Source organism: Acanthochromis polyacanthus, chromosome 2, assembly GCF_021347895.1.
Source record: "Acanthochromis polyacanthus isolate Apoly-LR-REF ecotype Palm Island chromosome 2, KAUST_Apoly_ChrSc, whole genome shotgun sequence".
Taxonomy (NCBI): Eukaryota; Metazoa; Chordata; class Actinopteri; family Pomacentridae; genus Acanthochromis; species Acanthochromis polyacanthus.
In genome coordinates this window covers 17,276,447-17,298,827 of record NC_067114.1, presented here as the reverse complement: position 1 = coordinate 17,298,827, position 22,381 = coordinate 17,276,447, and the positions used below count along the sequence as shown (strand labels likewise).

Genomic DNA, 22,381 nt, shown 5'->3' with positions numbered 1-22,381 from the left:
AGGAAAATGGGGAGGGCTAGGAAGTCTTACATTCACTAGATGGTCACCACTACCTAGAGATGACCTGTATGTGTTTATTTTGGGATGAGATCACGACACAGTGCAATCCTGACAAATAGATTGGAGCACACACATGCAGAGATAAAGGCAGAAACCTGCACACACACACACACACACACACACACAAACACAAACTCGTAGAGTCACATTCAAACATGGACCCCAACACACATAAATAGACCGTCACACACATGACCTTTTAATCATTCTGTGTATAGGTTTAACCCCTAATTCATCTGTCATAGCCGTGGTGTCAAATAGTTAACCAATTCCACATGCCTCATTTCATCTACACGGCTTGTTAAAGGTTACCTAGGTTAGGACACAGGTGCAGATTAAATATAAAACCCCGGAGAACATATAGATATGATGCTATGTTGACAGTAGGGCCTTCTTTGAGTATGACCTTCAGTAGCTTAAAAACAAAGCTCTGTCTCTCTGTCTGGTGTCTTCATTTTCAGGTGTATTTGTAATCCTTCCCTCTCCTGTTGTGGATATGTTGCACATGAGGAAAGTGAAAGTTGGAGGTCATGGATAAAGACTTTGGAACAAATAGTCACATGGTCATTGTCACATAAGGTTGTGATGGAACATCAGTTTGGTGAGGAGATAAACAGTAGGCTGTACTGAAAATGAAACCACCGGAGAAATACAGAGAGAAAAAAATATACTAAATTGGAATTGCCACTCAATTTAGAAAGACATTTTCATCGAGGTATTATTGACTTTGTTAACCAAATTATAGCCATTGTTGTGGTGCTTTTTAAATCAAAGTTAACATGAAATTCGGAAATTTACACTTCTACAAGCTTCAGTCAATGCAACTTAACACTTCAGTGTGAAAATCTACTACACTGAATCTCGTGCTTTGAATCTTTACAAAGAGACTTCAGTTACTTTTGTCAGTGTCGGTGCTACCGTTCCACTGTTAATGTTTATTTGGATGCAAACTGAGCATTCTTGGATCCACTGGAACAAATGGGTCATGATATTATCTTTGGCTATCACACACGGCAAACTCATCCCCTGACAGTGTGGATGTTGTGCGTCTGTGTGTGGGCTATGTGTCTCTGTGTGTGTGTTCATCCCAGTGTAAATGGGTGCAAGTTTATGTGCACGTCTGTGCACATACTCCTGTTTATGTGTGGTTGTGTGTTAGTGTGTGTGTCCTGGCAGGAAAGCAGGGCCAGCCTCAGATGGGCAGCGGCAGACATATTGGTATGTTTCAACCCATTAGCCAATAAAACCGCAGGTAATCACCAAAAAAACACCTCCAGCTGGACAGGGAGGAGAGCATGGGGCGGGAGAGGAGAGGAGAGGAGAGGAGAGGAGAGGAGAGGAGAGGAGAGGAGAGGAGAGGAGAGGAGAGGAGAGGAGAGGAGAGGAGAGGAGAGGAGAGGAGAGGAGAGGAGAGATGCAGGTGAACAATAAGTTGAGACAAGTAATGCTAGAACAGGGAAAGAAGGTAAAGGCTGGACTGGTCACTTGGATGTAGGAAGGAATTAGTGATATGTGTGCACTGGTGTGGCTGTGCGTGTGTGTGTCGCTGCGTGGAGGAAGTGGCTCTGGCAGCTGCTGTTTCTGTGGCGTCAGTCCAGCGACACCTGACAACCTGCATCTATCACTCCCTTATTGAGAGAGGGGGATAAAGGGGAGTGAGGAGGAAGGCAAAGTATGGGAGAGGGAGGTACGGGGCAATGAAATTGAAAGAGAGAGGCAATAAGAGTTAAAAAGAAAGGTGGATGAGAGCAAGAAAGAGGAAGTCATGTACACTACAGTGATGTAGAGCAAAGAAATGACTGAATGATACAGTGAAAATGAGTGGAGGGATGCTCAACAGAGAAGGAAATGTTTTAGGATGTATAAATAAAACCCTCTGTTCATAATGCCGTTAAGATTCCTGTATAGATAAACATGTTCCACAATGGTAATAGTTTTAAATGTGCAAATACATAATTGCATATTTACATAATTTGATGCAGAGTTATAGGAGGTATCCTGAACTAAGAGCATACCATGTGTGGCAGTTGCAGTGTGTTGGACTCAAATGTGGCTCAGATGCTTTCCAGTTAAAACAGTCATGCGAGAAGCCATGGTACAAAGACAGAAAAATACATAGAAGAGGGGGTTATAGTTATAGCGTTTAGAGAGGCAAAAAGAGATGCAGCACAAAGAGGACGGAAGGCCAAAACATACTAACATTCATATTACACAGTCTGTACAATAGTGGTCAATTGTCATGCAGCAGGTGGACAAATGCACACATCTCAAAGGAGATTGCAGGGGATTTAAGGCCCTCATATATCCCCCTCTTTCACACAAACACACACACCTACAAGCCCACCCGGTACACACAGGAGCCTCCAAGAACCTCTCTGGTCTACGCTCAACCCAGTGCACAATAAGACACATAAAGACAGAAATAAAGACACACATGTGAAGACAACAATGGCATTCTGACACAAAACCATTCTATTCTAATTTGTGCCCTATATAGGCACTCTGAAGCCCAACATTTGTGTCTGTCTGTGAACAGAAAGAGCAAGGTGACACATAGGTTGCATATTTCTAAATCATGCCTTGTGATACTTAGGCCTGTTGTATGTATACCCAACACCTTTGAAAATGTGTTATTAGATTGTAACTACCCTTTACACAAATATTTAAGTATTTTGGTCCACTGCACTTGCAGATGCTAACTTTTTAGCAGTGGCACTAAAAACTGAAGTTTCACAAATTAGTTATTTCTGTCATGGGTGTCACTTTATTCAACAACTAATTGTAAAGGATGTTGTTATTGTTTCCTGTTAACACCCACTTCCAGAGTAGCACTCAGCATGTATCGCTTTTTTTTTTTCTCACAAAGGGTTAAACATGTTTAGTCTTAGGAGTACTAACCCTGTAAGTGAGTCCTTACTGCAGTTTTCCATTTAGCGGGGCTTGCGTGAATAACAAACCCTTTTACTGACTACCCATTAACCCATGCAGATTCCATGTCATTAGCACATTTAGCCTTACTGCTAAGTGAGTGTCTCTCTTAATTGCAGAATTAATCTGCTTCTCCTGTATCATCAGTATGTAAAGGTTTGGTATGAGGAAACTCGTCCCATCAGTACTGTCCATTAGACTGTAAGGATTCCTTGAGCATTTAGCATGTTTAGCCTTTACTTTAACTAACAAGGCCAATTAATGGGTGTCTTGTTGCCTATTAAGAAGTGTTTGTGCATTTAGCCTTTTTCCGAGCTAACTAGCCCCTTAATCAGCCCAGTAATGAGAAAACATCCTCTCCACAGCAGCAGTCAATAGTAATCACTGTTTACTCTGTTTCAGTGGGAGATGTATTGGCTTACTGGGGTAATGTTGTTGTCAGGTGGGCATGGGAGAAGAGAAATGTTTTTTCTTTGTTTCAAATGTGAACCTTTCTGAACATAGAAACAATGTGGAGAATTCGGTAACAGTCTTAACTGTTGCAGCAAATCCATAAATGTGCTTTCCTCTGAACTGGGGGGAAGCAAATTGCTAAGTGGAGGAAATGAGTAGAAATGGAGGAGAGTGAAGCTGAAAATGAGAAAACTAATAAAAGAGGGAACGATAAAAAGAAATGAGAGCAGTGGTATTTGGCACAGCAGATAGTAAGAAAATGTTCATTTTGGCATAAAATGCAAAGGTTGAAAAATACAGAGGACAAAGGACATGGCATTATAGTAGTAGGAAGATATAAAAATGCTAAACATGGTATAAAACAATGAGGAGAGAACTTCAGATGTTGAATGTGTTAACGTAAATTAAATATCTTAGTTCGGAAGTAAATTACCCACAGAGAGAGGAAATAGACACTCAAAAGTGGTATTAGGCTCACACTTATGGTGTTGTTTTTGTTGGCCAGAGTTGTGAAGTTAATAGACTTACTTGAGTTAATAATCTTAGCATCAGATTTGCATTTGACTCTCATGGCCTGTCCTCCACCTAGTCACGCAATCTCAGCTGTTAACATGTAGATACTCTATATTGTCACTTAACACCGGCAAGTCGCTTTAATAGACTCATACACAAATACACTTTTATGTCTATTTTATGCATTGATATAAAACTTAATGTAAAATCAAGGGCCAGTTAAATGTCAGAAGTCAAGATCAAGGTAACCTAGTCCATATTCATTCATTTATATTGTATTTAACTGCATACATTTTGTCTGCGATAATTAATCAGTCTGTATTAGAATACACTGTAGTTATGTTTTTGTCCCTTTGTCTATGTTTATCGGTAGGTCCTTCACACTGCTGTCTGAAACATGTTGTCTGACTGCCTTTCTGTGTATGTATTTATCTGAAATGAAACCTTTCTTTCTGTCTTCCTCCAACATGTCTACATGCCACAGGCAACATTGAATACAGCTGTCCAGCCACCAATGAGTGTGAGATCACCAAGAGGAGACGCAAGTCGTGCCAGGCCTGCCGCTTCATGAAGTGTCTGACTGTGGGCATGCTGAGGGAGGGTAAGGGAAAAGGTCTCTTCCTTATCTTTCTCTGTTAACTGTGCTACATGTGGCATTTTAAAGTCTATTAGATGTACTATACCTGACAGTAATTTTCAGTTAGTATTGTATCAACTTAAAACAGACCAGAGGCCTGTTGCTCAACCGTGGATTAACATTTTATCTGAATTAAATTGATGATGATTTTGTGTGATCATGGATTTCTTGGTTTTTTGAAACAGTTGTTGGCAACATATCTTTAAGGTCAGATCTACCCAGGATTCCTCAGTGTAAACCAGATTAAATGGAATCATTTCAGGAAATCTGCCCAATCATTTAACCTATCGCCATTTTTGCAGGGGAAGCCGATTGCAATTGGTGCATTGGTAAATGGAAGAACATTTTAGGTGGAGAGAAAACTGCACAGTCATCAAGATCCTTCACCATACATTGACTCATTAATTGTAGAGAGGTACTGCTTAAGTCAGGAGGGAACAATTCACACATGTAGCCCAATTTAATAGCACCCCATAAACTGGACCAACTGGCAGCAGTGACAACATTTCCTGTCACTGCCTCTGATACTGTAATATGAGTTATTTCCTTTTCTTGTTTTGTTGTAGAAAAGCACATGATGAGCATTTCACTAAGCTTTATCAAATAGTAAAGTTTGAATCTTAAAAGTAGAGAGGGTGTCTGCCTCCCGAACCCAAGCTGGGACCTGATTCCACAACAGAGGAGCTGATAATTGAAGATTCTGCCTCCTATTCTGCTTCTGGAAAAATCTGGGAACCACAAGTACGAGAGCAAAGGGCTCTGTTAGGATGATATCATACAATAAGGTCTTTAAGATACAATGGAGCTTGGTCATTAAGAGTTTTATATGTATAGAAGCAGGATTTTAAATTCTATCCTAGATTTTACAGGGAGCCAATGGAGAGAAGCTAATATGGGAGAAATATAATCTCTGTTACTGGTTTCTGTCAGAACTCTGGCTGCTGCATTTTGTATCAGCTGGAGGTTTTTAAGAGAACTATTGGGACATCCTGATAATAAGGAATTACAGTAGTCCAATACTATCACAATACAGTAGCCTAGAAGTTATAAATGCATGGACTAGTTTCTCAGCATCACTCTAAGACATTATGTTCCTGATTTTTACAACATTACGTAGATGAAAGAAAGCCGTCCTACAAACTTGTTTTGTATATATGTTGAGCAACATATGCTGATGACGCTTGTTTAATTTGTCTGCCATTTTTGCCACCTTTCCTTTCTTTTACAGTATTACCTTTGCTGCGAATCATCACACCAAATTCCTATAGCAGAAGCTCTTGCTCTGCTTCGGTACAAATTTGAGGCATTTTCTTTTGTCTTCCCTCCAGTCACAGAGTTGTTGATCAAGGTTTCCATGCTCAAATGTCATGAGAGCATGCAGTCAACTCAGATGAGTGAATTAAGCATTTTAAATTAAATTATGAATAAGGTTCAAAGAACTGAACAAACCATATTAACATAACCAGAACTAGCAGATCTTAGATCAGCTAGGTGATCTTGGGTCTTATAAGCAACATACGGAGAATGGGCCCCTGGCCATTGTTGATGAGATATGCAACTTTTATCAGCCTCAACACAGCATTTTATAGCATATCCCTTTGGGTTCAAAGTGTTGTGCGTAAACCTGTTAGTTCTACCTTAAAATTTAATAGTACAGGGGGACACTGTACTGTTTCAGGAGGAAGGCTTTAAAGAAATATTTCTTAAGTTTGAGGAACTTAAACAAAGTGTATGCCACAGAAGCACGCTAGCCATCTGTCGAAACGTAGTGTAATTGTTTTAAACTTGAAAATTTTAAAGTTTGAAAAAAATTGGTTTTAATTTAAAGATATCAGATTTATTCACAAAAGCATGATAGTGAATTACTGATGCTGAACAATGCTACATGTAACGTGTATTAGAAATTGTTAATACTCCTTCAACATATAGTATTTTGTGATTATTACTTTTTGCATTATGGGCCTCCTATTGCCTTCACACTTCTATATCTTTGTACCACTTACAGTTTCATCTGCATGTGCGTTTACACCTGTGTTTCCCTATGTTGTGCTTTTTCACTGTGTCATTTTATACTGATTCCTCTTCTTCCTTGCTTTTCCTCTGTACAAATACCTCTTTCATCCAAATGCACAAGCTAGATACTGTAGAATACTTTATATGAAGTCATGCACTCACACAAAGATCCGCTTTGAGTCACTGGCTAAACCCTTGTTTTACTTTACCCAAATGAGATGAAGATGGAAATCACAGAAGAATTGTGACACTCAGCAGTTGTTTAGTAATAAAGAGAGGTAAGAAAAAAAACAAGAGATATTATCTGCCCCCACACCGCTTTGATTAAATACACTCACTCTCTCATTTTCACACTCCCTCGTTGCCTTTTGCCTCTTTCTCTCCCTCTTGTCTGCCCACCTCTGACCTTTCTACTCCCACTGCACTTCCAGCGATGAAAGGAGGGAGAGGAGTGGCAAGGGATGAAGAGGAGGGCTGATAGAGAGAAAGAAGGGTAGAGGGAGGGGGAAGGTGGGAGAAACCTAGGGGAAGGGAGGGAGGCAGGGAGGGAGAAGAGATTGATTTATAGGAGCAGAGGAGAGGGACCAAGGGAGGATGAGAGGCAGGGGGAGGATGGTTGAATGAAGCAGAAAGTGTGTGAGAGAGAGAAAGGAGAAGAGAGGAGGGTCAAGGTTGTAATTGATGGGAGACCTGGCCTGCGCCCCCTTCCTCACAGTGGTCAGGGAGCGTGCCTGGGCCGATGCCTGCTGGCCCTCCCTCCATCCATTTCTGTCTCCATCTCTCTCTACAGTTCTCCCACTCTGTATTATTGTACAGTTTCTGATGCTTCTTTTATGTCTTTGATCCATCCATTGTGTTCGTCACTCGCTGCTCTCTGTATCCTGTCAGCACTGTAATGTCCCTGCCTGAAGCTATCGCATTTCTAAGGAAAAATATTAGTATTTTATTTATTAATTTCATCCATGCAATCAAAATTAATGACAAATAATTCATGAACATAAAAGTCTGACTTTATAAACATCATGGTGCTTCCTAAAAAGATTAGCTTGATTATAAATTAACACCGAACTAAAAACATTTCATAATGTGTTGCAAAAATTGTGACAAAATCTTATGAATTACAAGCTGGTACCAACAATGTACATCATGCCACTATTACAGCTAAACTGGAGATTGTTACCATCTTCTTTATTTTTTCTCTCAGTTTTGCAGACAGCAACAGAAATGTTAAAGGGAACAAAACTTTTCATTTTGAGTTTTCGAGTCCATAATTATCACTGCCGGAAATCCAACTTTTACTTTTCTGTAAAGTAATGTTAATCTCTGTCTCTCTCGCCTTCTCTTTTTTCTTTCTTTTTTTTGCACACTCTCAAAAAGACACACACACACACACACACACACACACACACACACACTTTCGAGAAGCTGCTGCCGTAGCGTTTGTTCTCCCAGTTGATCCGACATAGGCAGAACCCATGCCTCATCTCCTGTTTTGTCCCACATGTGTGTATGTGGTCACAAACACACACATACTCGTGTAGTAGCATGTATTATTGGCAGCTCCAACGGTCTCACAGTTTACACAGCTTAGACTGCATCCTCCTACTCCACACAAAAACCACATCAGCCTTGTCTATCAAGTCACACGAGTTGTTTTTTTTATATACCAGAGAGTATCTATAATTATAATTTACTATCAATGTAATAGTTAAAAATACTCTTCTTAGCTCAACTTTGTTTATCAATGAGAAGCTAGAGACATAAGCATAGACACTGACGGGAACTTTTATCAACATAAAAAAATAAAAATAAAATATCAATCCACTTGTTTTATTTAGGAATGTGCGATATGTTTGCGGCCATACAGCTAAGGGACATGTGTTTGTATGTTTCTGACCTGAGCAGGCAAACAAATAGCTTCCTTTTGTTGCCGCTACTGCCCGATATACACACATATATCATGCACACACACGTTGGCTCACATATCTATATATCAACATGACAGTCCACAGCCACCCCATTTGTTGTGCAGGAGTGAATTTAATACAGGGGGTCCTACTCTACATATGAATAAAGGTCATTTGGAAAATTGATACATACATTTTCTTTTATTTCCTTTTTTTAATTCTCTTGAATCCAAAGGAAATTTGAAATGGTCAACAGTTTTATATAAAACAGCTAAATGGTTTTCCTCACCTAAGTTTTATTCTGTTGAAGGCTTTAGCTTATAGTATATACTTAATTGTTATATTTAAAGAACTTGTACTAAAGATCTACTCAAATATCCCGTTAATTAAAAGTCTGGAAATGGATCCTCAACTCAAAGCGATTAGAATCCATCAATGTTAGATCAGATTACTTGAAAATTCAGTCAAAGAGCTTATCTGATCAGAAATCATACCCATAGAGAATCAGAATTAAATCAAATTAGGATAACATTTTTTCTTGTATCTAAGACATACAAAAAAAAACTTACAATATCGAGAAACATTGTGAAATACTACATCCGTTTTGCTATAGCATTTTTCTGAAGAAAAGAAATGATGTATATGTATCTTGATTAGTCAGGTATTTTTGAATATCTTTTCACCATTTTACAGTGAAAAAAATGTAACATACAGCTTTGTATAGACCAGTGTGTAATATGACAAAGGACATTGTTACACTACCTGGCTGAGCATTTTATCACATTAGGCAATCAATCCCGCACACACAAAAAACGCTCTTACAGGAACATTACCTGCTGTGTTTTGTGCTGCCCTACTGGGCGAAAGCATTGTTGCTGCAGAATTGCATAGATGATAATGGTAAGTGGCTAGATCAGTTAGCATCAGGGCTAACTGTGGTTGTCAGGGGCTAGCTCACGGGAGAAAGGTGAAGATAAAGTGGTAAGGGTGGAGGGTGGAGGAGGACATGTAGTAGTGTGTGTGTGTGGATGCTGTAGTTTACCCCTTAGGGCAAGATCTGCCTCAAATTAGCTTTGTCGCCCTGGGAGACAGAGAGGGTGAGATGAAGAGCAAGTGAGGCAGCAAGGAAGCACGTGTGTGTGTGTGAGATGGAGAAAGAGGGGAGAACAAGAGGCCAGGGGGTCAGTAAACCAACTCAGAGTGGAGCTCTTTCTTTACAAGTTCCCTTAAACACACACCTGGTCGTGTGAATACACTTGCACGCAGTCGTGTCCAGGTGGAATATCGGATTTTCTCACCCACCACTGTGTGAGGGGGAGAGGAGTAAACGAGCAGGGGATAAACTGAAGGCAGGAACAAACACGGGGTGCACACCCACCAATATGTAGCAGCTAATTTCTGGAGCAAGGCAATTAAAAAGCCTGATTATATTATGAGAACTACCCCTCTGGCAATGGCTGTCTGTCCATTTTTAATGAGGTCATAATGATGCGTCAGCTGAAGACCAAAAGGTCACAGGGGCGGGACTTAAATCTGCCTAGAGAGAAGGAAATGGAGAGTGAGGGAACGAGAGTATAATTGCAGGTAAAAAAAATGAGATGAATTATAAAAAAAAATGGAGAGACATTTTTTAGCAAATGCCAACCTCAGAAGGAATTTTCATTTCACTTTTATGACAATTTGAAAATCCATAAACAAGCAATGGCAATAACGCTGTAGATGTCATGTTTTCCATCCACACACAAATGGCAAAGCAAGACAGACATAATAGACTCAGCATCAGCAGTAATGCGTAGAATTGTCATGGACAGAATACAAAACACAGATCAGACATTTGAACATGAAAGGCTTTGGCACAGACACCCAATCCAGGAGCCAGCAATATTCAGTAGGCGTGTATACTGTACATATGCTCATATTGACAGATTTGCTCCCTTACAGCAGTGGCTTTGATGATGGCACGTCTGATGAATCGTGGTTAAACAGACAGAATGTGCTGAATCCAAAACCAAAGCTTCCATCTCTATAATGTCATAAATGGCCAGCTGGATTCAGATGGTAGACGACTAGAGGGACAAGTCCACGGACTGCAAATATAATCCTTGGCACAATGCCCCACACATGCACATATACACACACACATTACCAGCTAGTGCCAACTTCAGCCATGCTCCCCACGGCCTCTAAGACCTAATGAGTGAGATCGGGTGGAAGGCCCCAGTCTGTGTGAGTGTTGCTGCTTGTGTGTGTGTGTGTGTGTGTGTGTGTGTGTGCATGTGTGTGTGTGTATATACAGCTGGCAGTTTGCGTCATAACTCTCCTCACAGCTCAACGATCTTGACTACTGCTATCCAATCTCATTGCTCCACACACATGCAGTCATAGACACAGATGACAAGGAACAAGCAGTTTGGGGGTTCAATAGATAGGATGAGAAAACAAGAAGAGGGAGGGAAAAGAATGAAAGTAGAGGATGACTGGAGGAGGAAAAGGGTGGATGATGGAGAAAGAGGGGAGGAGACAAGAGGAGAGGGGAAACAAAGGAGGGGAGCGCCAGACAACTGGTGGCGTCTGGTGTTCCCCCATGGGAAACTTGTAGCTAAATCTGGCCCTGTAGCGTCTGTCCTGCATGAGTCTGTGTGAGTGTTTGTGTGTGCGAGTGGCATCTGGTTGCATCCCAGCTAGAAAGGAGCGATAATGGAAACGGTGTGACGAGAGATCTGCCTAAGTGGCCTGCTCGCTTTCACGTACACTTTCTTTTGGAGGAGAGGAGAGGAGAGGAGAGGAGAGGAGAGGAGAGGAGAGGAGAGGAGAGGAGAGGAGAGGAGAGGAGAGGAGAGGAGAGGAGAGGAGAGGAGATGTATCAGGTAGAAACTGCATTTAGATACTGAAGTACAATGAACTACAGAGGAAGGAGTGAGACAGATTGTGATTTTAGTATTTAACTGTCTGGAAATAGCCATTTATTTAGCAGAAGACAGAAGTTAGTGACTGATTATTTCTGATTGTTTGACTAAAATGTTTCGCAAAGGTATTATTGGCCTTCTCTTAGTTTGGTTGTGGTTCCATGAAGAAATACATTAACACAGCCTTAAAAGCAAAAAGGCCACCAAAAAAGACCTTTCGTGGTCTCACACACACACACACACACACACACACACACACACACACACACACACACACACACACACACACACAAATTCACACACCAGTGACAGCCACCTGTCCGCTGCCTCAGGCAGTGTTGTTCTGATCTGGTTTGGTCTACACAAATGTTACTGCACACAACACAACACACACTTTCCCTCCTAATACTCCCTCAATACGCCTTTCATGCTGTCTTTATAATTCTTTCTTAAAGTTGCAGTTATTTTATTCATTTTAAGAATAAAGACCATAAAAGGCAGAACAAGAATCTTGACTTTGACACAAACGGAATTTCTTTGCATCCTAAACTAGCCAATACAATTCATGCTGTCATTGTGTAGTACTGCATATGCACAATATAACATATACTATGTTTGTTCCTCACTTATTTCTTGTATTATACTGACTTACATTATTTTTAGGAGACTCATCATATCCCTTACTATTACCACTACTTAACACACAACCTTTAGACTTTACCCCATGGTTACACTGAACACGTAAATGTATGCTGAGCATTCGTGGAGCAGATGTGCTGCAGAATGTCATCAGTTTAGTGATTGCACCTAAAGAACATACACACGTGGACAAAATTGTTGGTACCCCTCAGTTAAAGAAGGAAAAACCCACAATTCTCACTGAAATCACTTGAAACTCACAAAAGTAACAATAAATAAAAATTTATTGAAAATTAAATAATCAAAATCAGCCATCACTTTTGAATTGTTGATTAACATAATTATTTAAAAAAACAAACTAACGAAATAGGGCTGGACAAAAATGATGGTACCCATAACTTAATATTTTGTTGCACAACCTTTTGAGGCAATCACTGCAATTAAACGATTTCTGTATTTGTCAATGAGCGTTCTGCAGCTGTCAACAGGTATTTTGGCCCACTCCTCATGAGCAAACAGCTCCAGTTGTCTCAGGTTTGATGGGTGTCTTCTCCAAATGGCATGTTTCAGCTCCTTCCACATATGTTCAGTGGGATTCGGATCTGGGCTCATAGAAGGCCACTTTAGAATAGTCCAACGCTTTTCTCTCAGCCATTCTTGGGTGTTTTTGGCGGTGTGTTTTGGATCGTTGTCCTGTTGGAAGACCCATGACCTGCGACTGAGACCAAGCTTTCTGACACTAGGCAGCACATTTCTCTCCAGAATGCCTTGATAGTCTTCAGATTTCATCGTACCTTGCACACTTTCAAGACACCCTGTGCCAGATGCAGCAAAGCAGCCCCAAAACATTACTGAGCCTCCTCCATGTTTCACCGTAGGGACAGTGTTCTTTTCTTCGTATGCTTGGTTTTTGAGTCTATGAACATAGAGTTGATGTGCCTTACCAAAAAGCTCCAGTTTGGTCTCATCTGTCCAAAGGACATTCTCCCAGAAGTTTTGTGGCTTGTCAACATGCATTTTTGCAAATTCCAGTCTGGCTTTTTTATGAGTTTTTTTCAGCAGTGGTGTCCTCCTTGGTCGTCTCCCATGAAGTCCACTTTGGCTCAAACAACGACGAATGGTGCGATCTGACACTGATGTACCGTGGCCTTGGAGTTCACCTTTAATTTCTTTGGAGGTTGCTCTGGGCTCTTTGGATACAATTCCAACGATCCGTCTCTTCAATTTGTCATCAATTTTCCTCTTGCGGCCACGTCCAGGGAGGTTGGCTACTGTCCCGTGGGTCTTGAACTTCTGAATAATATGAGCCACTGTTGTCACAGGAACTTCAAGCTGTTTAGAGATGGTCTTATAGCCTTTACCTTTAAGATGTTTGTCTATAATTTTTTTTCGGATGTCCTGGGACAATTCTCTCCTTCGCTTTCTGTTGTCCATGTTCAGTGTGGTACACACCTTTTCACCAAACAGCACGGTGACTACTTGTCTCCCTTTAAATAGGCAGACTGACTGATTATGAGTTTGGAAACACCTGTGATGTCAATTAAATGACACACCTGAGTTAATCATGTCACTCTGGTCAAATAGTTTTCAATCTTTTATAGAGGTACCATCATTTTTGTCCAGGCCTGTTTCATTAGTTTGTTTTTTTAAATAATTATGTTAATCAACAATTCAAAAGTAATGGCTGTTTTTGATTATTTAATTTTCAATAAATTTTTGTTTATTGTTACTTTTGTGAGTTTCAAGTGATTTCAGTGAGAATTGTGGGTTTTTCCTTCTTTAACTGAGGGGTACCAACAATTTTGTCCACGTGTGTATAAGTATGAAGTGGTGCCAAAACAAGGCAGTGAACTTTATTTTTGAGATTGTTGTGTTTTCAGTGTTACGACCCAGCACAGCACTGGGAAGCTTTTTGTTGAGTTCGTGCAATATTAATTTGACATAGACCACAGCAGACTCTGCAAAGTTGCTAAGCAATTGTCAGCAGTCATTTGCTGTATGCTAATAGTTTTTTGTAATTATAGACACTTCATGACCCATTTGTGTTTAACACACACTGCATAAAGAAGATGAAGACTAGTGTTATTTTTTACTTTCGCAGCACAGATCTCTGCAGGACATACGTACCACTTACACACTCCTCTGGTGTAGTTACTGTCATTGATTATATTGGAAGCATAGTGCTGTGGCATGCGCTCCACGTATAGTCAGTATACATTGCATGTTTAGTGTTGCTACAGCGGTGGGGTTTAGGCCTTAACTTGTCTCTCATAGCTAGACAATGCCGTGTCAATGTATTTCTTTAAACCAGTCATTTTCAGTAGTACACTCAGGATGCAGTGATGATACCCCTGTAAAACAAATGACAGGGAAAATGTTCAAACCTTTTCATTTTTAGCATATGGGTCGCTGCTTGGAGATTGTTGCTGTTTCCTGTAGTAAAGATGATTTTGTAAAAAGCAACATACAGATAACAGGAGGATCTGTTGAGTCAGATTAGGCTTAAATGAAGTCTTAAAACTTATATTTTACATCGTGAGGAGTTAATTTTTCCCCACAGTGTGACTGTATACAGATTTCTGTCCTCACAACATGAGTAATGCAGGTATAAGACAGACACACACACTAGATTTAAATGGGGCTGTTGTCTTGCCCAATCTACTCACCCATCAGTTCTTAAACCCACATAGGAAAACCTTCAATGTTATTACATCAACACTGTGGTTTAACACACAAAAATACACACACGCACAGAAAGACAGTGTCTAAAACTGGCTTAAAGTAGAAGACAGGCTCCAACCCTGCCACATTTTTTTTTTTAAAACGACCCCTTCCTTTTCCAGTCTCCAGCAGTTTCTTTCACCCTTTTTGAATGCTCTCTTCATCTTGTGCATTTTTGTCATCCATCTTTCTCTTTGCTGCAATCAACCAAAATCCATCTATTTTATTTGTCTACATACTCCTTTCCCCTCTCTGTCTAGCACCTTTCGCTCCTTTTCTTTCTCTCTTTCTCTCATATCATATCTTTGACCATCAGAAATCAATCCACGTTGTGTTTTTCCTTCCATCCTCTTCTCTCTTTTCCGCTGTTCTCTGTCTTTCTCTTGGATGTGCACTTAGGTGTCAAAGGCATTTCACTTGCAATCCTTCAACTGTTCAAGAACACACACACACTCAAGTACGCTGACACAGAGCGACGCCAGTGCGGTGTAAAAATCTATGCTGATGTGATCAGTGCAGATCGTGCTATTGACACACAGCAATATTCCCACGATAGGACTGATTCACCTTCATCACTGTCACAGAGTTTCTGTGTGTGTGTGTGGATCACTGTGGGTATACAGCATATAACCAAAGTGGTACAACATATGGGTAAAAGAAACAGTTGTGCTACTTTAAACATTTGAAAAAGTATAAGCACAATTGAGCAAAGGTAGTACACTAAGGTGTGCTGTTAGTTGACTTACAGTGACTAAAGCTGAAAAAGGCATATAACCTCTGTGGATTTTTCCTCTTTAATGGAGCCTTCCTTTTCTCTCATTGTTCCTTCCCTATCTTACCTTTTATTAGTGCTTACATCATCATTCTTGTTCTCTCTCATTTAATTTTTCTCATTCTCCATTCTTCTTTTGTTTACCAGGCCATCCATAACTCACCTCTCTCTTTCTCCTCTTATTTCACAGCCTGTGCTCTGCTCTTCCCTTGTCTGTTCTCCTTTTTCCTACACTTTCTTTTATCATAATCTTCTATTAATGCTTTTATTATTTTTTTCTAAATTTTATTTCTTTTCATGTGCCTTTTTATTCCGTTTTGTACCCATTTCCCATATCAATTATTCTGTTCTTCTCTTGCTTTTTCTTTTTTCATCTTTACATGTTTTATTTCTTATGATCCTCACATGTATTTTCCACCTGCCCCTTTGCCTCTTTTCTATGTTCTCCTCTCCTCCGCTTATTCCTCTCCTTGTCCCCCCTCATGCCCATTCTTTATGATTTGAAGGCTCATTTGTTAAGAGGAGCTAGTGCACTCTCACTCTCCACCTAGCTTCCTCCTGTCTCTTTTTTGTGGGCTTTGGAAATATAATTTTCAATTTTTAATTTGATTCATTTAGATTTGATCATTAATCAGTGCTGAGAGAGAGTTAATTTGGTGGAAAATAGATGAGGTAGTTAGAGAGGGTTCTTTATGAAGTGAGCTCAGCATAGCACTGGGTCTTTTAGGTATATGGGATAGAGAGAAAAATTGAGAGACTGCATGTAAGAGTTTGTATGTGGTAGAGAAAAAGCCTCACTGAAACGGAAAGCAGTGTGTATTTGAGAGAACATGCTTGTATTTGTGGTTTTGGACACAGCAGTCTGCATCTTAATGATTACCATCTGCAGAATCCTTTAAACCAATAAATCATTTTTGCTTTCATTTTTTATAAATAAACAAAATTGAAGCTGAGAAGGATGGAAGGCGAGAGAATCTCCTCTGCTGCTTTATGTCGCAGTGGCTGAATTCTTTACAGCACAGATCAAAGAGCCGGTTTCTTTTTGGACATTGCAAACAAAACTAAAGATCACAGAACTATTGGTAACCTCAGCCAGTAAAGGACCAAAAATTAAGAATGTTAGGAAGAAAGACCAAGAGTACTCATCTTCTTCACACTGGAGTGCAATACAAAAATTCTGAAAATCAGAATCAGTGTTTACATCAAAATAACAATTTCATTTGACTGTAATACAATTAGATTGACAAAAAAATTCATCTGAGTTCACTTGAACTTATAGTTTATTGGAGATTTAACGTGAGCTCACATTTTCAGCTTCGATTGACAGTAGCCAAAATGAAAGAAGACCTGCTGGAACTAAATAAAGAGTAAAATATATATTGGGTTATCTTTTGGACACTCAGCTGGCTTTTCTCCTATGGTTCTGCTCACTAATTTTGTTCCAGAATCCTACTAAATCCATTATTTCCAACAACAGTGTCTCGACACAAATTAATATAATGCACCTTATTGGTGGGGTTACTGCCCTTGTCAAGGAAAGCAGTAACTAAGAGCAAGAGTGCTCTTAAAGCAGCCAACACTTGGATTGCTTCAGTTTAACTGCTCCCTTGAGTAGCATTGTGGTCAGCACTGTTTTCTTCTGTTTTGATATCATACTGCCGTCTTAAATTAGTTGCCAGGCTGGTGCTGTCACTGGTGTACTTTGTGGTGCCTTGCATGTTTTGCAGAATTTGAGTTTGAGTAGTTTTCTTAATATCAAGGTAGGTATGTGATTGGGTTTGGCAGAAGATACAGTTGTGTCATAAATAGACACACATGTGCACTAATTATGCTACAGTGCAGGCGTGGAAATCAGAGATGTAGTCCCAGAATCACACCTTGATGATTTCTCTCTGAATTGGATTCCGATCTGCTTTTTTGAATACAATACATGTAGCCATATTGCCGACAACTGGATCTGTAAGCTTTAGGCTTTATCGTCTTGCCTGCACATATTTGTTAAACTCTTTTTATTTGTTTCATGCAGTGTTTATTTATCCTAACACCTACCTTTTCACTTACACCTCCTGTCCTCTAACTCTGTATGTCTATTTCTGCTTTCTGTCTTTTTTACTCCTTTCTTCTGACCAACCACTGAGACAGGTAGTGACTGAGCAAGCTGTTTGTTGGGGCTTACCAAAACACGCACGTTGGGATGTGGGTTAGAGAAACATAGACATTGTGTGAATGTGCACGTGAAAGAAAAAACGAAGAGCGGGTGTGTGAGCGAGTTTGTACCCCCTGGTGTTAAGAGTCTCTTGACCGTTTGCTGACACTGGCCCCCTGACTGTATCTGGAGTGTCAGTCCTTCTGTCTACCTATCTTTTTCCTAAGCACTCGCACACACACAGATGCATGTCATGTCCAGTTCACTAGCCTGACAGCTGCCTGAGCGAGTAAGAATTTTCTAACTAACTAGTTTTCACTGAAAACATACATGTAATGACACCGCTGTAAGATGTTTTGAATAAAAATGGTCGCCAGAATACACTTAATATTCAAAACGCAAATAAAACAGGAGAACATATCTCCTTAAACTGTGTATAATTTCAGAGTAATGTAAAAACATGCTCCCTGACATTTTATTTCTTTGCTGCCAATAGAAGTTTTTCTGTTAAATCTTTTAGGTGTGTTGTCTTGAATGTTGTCAGCACATTTTTCAGAGGATTTAGATCTCTGAGTGAGCAAATCTTTCTTGCTTTCACAGTGTTACTGCTCCCCTCTCCACCTTTTCCTTTCTCTCTGTAGACCTAAAATAAATCCTCACTGTTTTAAATGCACTTTGTGTCACATAACCTTTTCAAATCAGTTTCGCTGTTTGAATATAAATACTGTACAGACACTGCATTAATATTAGTTTTAGTTTTGTGTCATATTAGGGCACATGAAACCTTTTAGATTGTTTTTGATTTATTTTCAGCAAAACTAATGTCTTGAGTGTTTCAGGAGTAATGTTTTGCATACTGTTGGTAAAACTAACAACATTAATATTGATCTGCAGGTGTCTGACACTTTTTCAGCCAACTTCGCTTCTCTTCCACAAGTTATTCATTCATTTGTCAATGAGAAAATAGCTAGGAGTTAGTTTTGAGACAGCCCCAGCTCTCTCCTCTCATCTCCTTCTCGTCTCTTCTCCTCCTCCAGGGTACATGACACCTCTGTCTTCCTTATCCATCTTTAAGTGGTAACCACGGTAACATCCAATCCCCTGAGAGATAGGCCTAATTAAATTAGGACTCCTTTATGTCAATTAATTAACGGAGAGGGAGACAGCAATAGAGAGACTGAGATTGGGCAACAGACAGTAAAAGAGTCAGAAAGCCAAAGAAACAAGCGAGAGAGAGAGGCCTTCTGCTTAAAAGGCATCGCTATAAACTTGTCTAGCTCCAGAAGAAAAGAATCAAGGGAGTTTAACAGGCTAAACAGTAACATGAAAGTGATAAATAAGTGAACAACGCACACAGACATACTCATATGCCATGTTCCTTCAATCCACATCCCTCATTCTTCCCCCTCTTTTGCTTAATTCCTGTTGTGCTTTTCTTGCATACTCGCAGATTTGTTATTTTTCCTGTATTCTTAAGTAGTCAGAGTCTCTCTTTGTTTTTGTGTCATGCACACTTTATTGATATACACCTCCTCTCTCTGTTATTTTTACAGGTGTTCGCCTGGACAGGGTTCGTGGTGGAAGACAGAAGTATAAACGCCGGATAGATGCAGACAACAGCCCATACCTGAACCCACAGCTGGCTCTGCCCCCTAAGAAGCCATGTAAGAATCCACACAGACACATCAAAAAAATAAAACAAGCTCTGACCACCATCAGTATGTAAAATAGTGTTTTTTCCTACAAGGTTAGTCTGTAATTCTCAAAGGCAGGAGTGTGCACATGGTCCTCAGTTTATTGTAAGTCAGTATACAAATTGTTGTGCAGAAACATCTGAAATTGTGTGCAGAAGGAACGACAAAGAACATATAAAAGACAACGAACAAAGGAAGTCCAAAGCAAAATATTCAAATTCAGCCACATTGTGTCACTATGTACAAGCAGCATTCCTGGAATAACCAGGAGTTATTGTTTAGAGACCAGAAGTACAAGGAACTGCTTTCTGTAATGCAGACAGTTGGACAGTAAAAACATTTCAACAGACACACAAACACACACACACATAAACAGACACGGTGGTAATGAGAAGCCCATCTGTTTGAGACCATGTTTATTTCCTTGTTTCTACTGCTACCAGTTTGGGATCATAACATTTTATATGTGTAATATTTCACCATAAAGGTATTAATTTAGCTCTGACTGGATTGGTGGTGTTTTTAAAGAATTAAACCACACCCAAGCGTGATGATTAAAAAATTAACAAGGGAGAGACTAAGTGAGAGCAACAGAGAGACAGGTAGTGGCAGAGAGGAAGAGAGACTATCCCTAAATGAGAGGGTTTCTCAAATCGAGAGAAGAGGGGAGGGAGTGAGAGAGGAAGAGAGGGAAACCAGCCAGAACCCTAATCCGGATTAAATCCAATCTGGCAACCACATCAAACTAGAGTTAGCTCTCTAGCTAACCGTCTGCTTGCACACACACACACACACACACACACACACACACACACACACACACACACACACACACACACACACACACACACACACACACACACACACACACACACACAGTGCAGATTGAGCAGTGTTTAGCAGCTTGGTCCCAAAAGCCCATTTTGCTTAAAGCTGGAGCATATTCTGCTCTAGGCCAATATGCTGAATGGCTGCACGACAGCTTACTGGGACTTTTGCACTACTAATCATTGAAATGATGGGATAATGTGAATGTGTACACTATGTGTGTGCAGTTATAATGTATTTGGAAGCATGCTCAAAGAATGTGTGTGCTTCAACTAACTGAATGACTTCGCTAGCTTGCAACAGACCAATTTTTCCTAAACAGTTTAAATTATATCTACCTTTTAAGCCCTGTTATCATTCTTATCAACCACTAATTTTGGAATACAAGACCAAATAGTTACTCAGTTTGTATTGCCTACCATTTCCATTATATGTCTATGAGCATAAATGTGTCCCTGACCAAAAAACAAACCTACACTTGAAAAACAAAAAAATATAGGATTGATATAGACTTCTACATCTCTCTTGTTCTGTCTCTCTCACACGAAGTCAATAGACACACAAAATCTTTCTGTCCCTGCATCTCTCTCACAGATACACTCACACAGCCTATCTATCTGTAGCCCAATCCCTAGCCTCGGCGTCCCCATTGATTGTGTGAGAACAGAACAATAGCCCAGGGTTTGGAAATGGGCTTCCATTGATTCTAATTAGGGAAACATTAAATAAGATTTACCCACAGATACTGCTGTGTGACTCAGATTGGTTGGACTCAAATAACCATGGAACAGGGTGATGTGTGTGTGTGTGGATGCATATATATACAGTTTTCATATATATATATATATATATATATATATATATATGTGTGTGTGTGTGTGTGTGTGTGTGTGTGTGTATAAACATATGTGCACTCACACACACACCTTTGTATGCGTGTGTGTGAGTGTAAGAGAATTGGGGGTGGTGGACAGTGTTAGATCAATACACAACTCATCCCCACAACTCTGTTTCACTCTCTCTTGCTGTTTATCTCTATCTAGCTGTCGCTCGTTGGACTCTTCCTGTCTGTCTTCTACAATCTGTCCATGGCTCTATTTCTACCTGCCTGTCTTCCTCCGTTTTTTCATTGGTAATCTCTCTCTCTCTTTCTCGCTTTCTCTATCTTTCACTCCGCTCTTCTGTCCTTTGCTATTATTCCCATGCTTGATTAGTCAGTGGATTAATTTGGAAGCAGGGTATCAGTCTGTTACTAATGGGCCATAGAGGTCTCATCACCACATGTCACCATTACCAGCTGAGCGGTTTGGCTTTCAGTATTATCTTTCCCTCCTGTATGTATCAGTGAAGCTTCTTAAGGCTGTGATACAAAAGACAACATTTTGGGCAGTCTGGATCACTGGCAGTAATTGTCTTTAATCACACCTCGGAGCATCGTCTAGCTGGAATACTTCAATAATTGTTTGATATTTTGAAAGTGCATTTTCATACTGTATTTAGTCCTGTTTTTTGTTTTGTTTTTTTAATAGGTAAATGTGCTGTCCCAAATATGTTTAACATTCTTCCCCTCAGTTCACATATTTATGAATTGTGTGTTGATTACACACATTTTTCTGTTGTGTCTCTTTGCCTAATGTTCACGTCGGGTGCTTTTCTGCTACATGAGGGAAATACCTTTAGACATATGTGTTACCAGCAGGCCATGTTATTAGGGACTTTGTATATGACCTTTCACTTTTTTTGCACCTGATTGGTGTGGAACAGCTTGTAGCCTAATCAGGCAAAAATTCACCATCTCTCTGTTTCTGTGTCTTTCTCCTTGTCTGGTGGTCATGTCAGTTGCCTTTGGCTGCCTTGCAGATAACAAAATCGTCTCTCACCTGCTGGTGGCCGAGCCAGAGAAGATTTACGCTATGCCTGACCCAACAGTACCCGACAGCGACATCAAGGCCCTGACTACGCTGTGTGACCTGGCGGACAGAGAGCTAGTGGTCAACATCGGTTGGGCCAAACACATCCCAGGTAGGGAAAAAAACCTGCTGAACCCTGACTCCCCATGCTGAGACGCTTTCACACACACATACATATACAGTACAAATGCAGACACGCAAGCTGTGTGAATTGGCAGCGAGACTTTAAGGTTGGAATCTGCTACTCCAGATGC

At 40.2% G+C, this 22,381-nt stretch overlaps 1 protein-coding gene and 1 long non-coding RNA gene across 8 annotated transcripts in view; one reads left to right on the top strand and one right to left on the bottom strand.

The window, feature by feature from the left end:
* Window positions 1-22,381, bottom strand: part of LOC127531177 (uncharacterized) — a 387,768-nt gene that overhangs the window by 327,694 nt on the left and 37,693 nt on the right. The gene's annotated exons all lie outside the window — the stretch shown is intronic.
* The window catches only part of esrrga (estrogen-related receptor gamma a), a 155,234-nt gene that overhangs the window by 102,822 nt on the left and 30,031 nt on the right, over window positions 1-22,381 (top strand). For 4 of the 7 annotated variants that reach the window (XM_051939893.1, XM_051939886.1, XM_051939869.1 and 1 more), the window contains 3 exons: window positions 4,439-4,567; window positions 19,249-19,359; window positions 22,057-22,239. In XM_051939893.1, the coding sequence (XP_051795853.1) occupies window positions 4,439-4,567; window positions 19,249-19,359; window positions 22,057-22,239 (423 nt within the window). The remainder of the gene's footprint in view (window positions 1-4,438; window positions 4,568-19,248; window positions 19,360-22,056; window positions 22,240-22,381) is intronic. The other 3 variants (XM_051939877.1, XM_022201674.2, XM_022201673.2) reach the window with 3 other exon arrangements.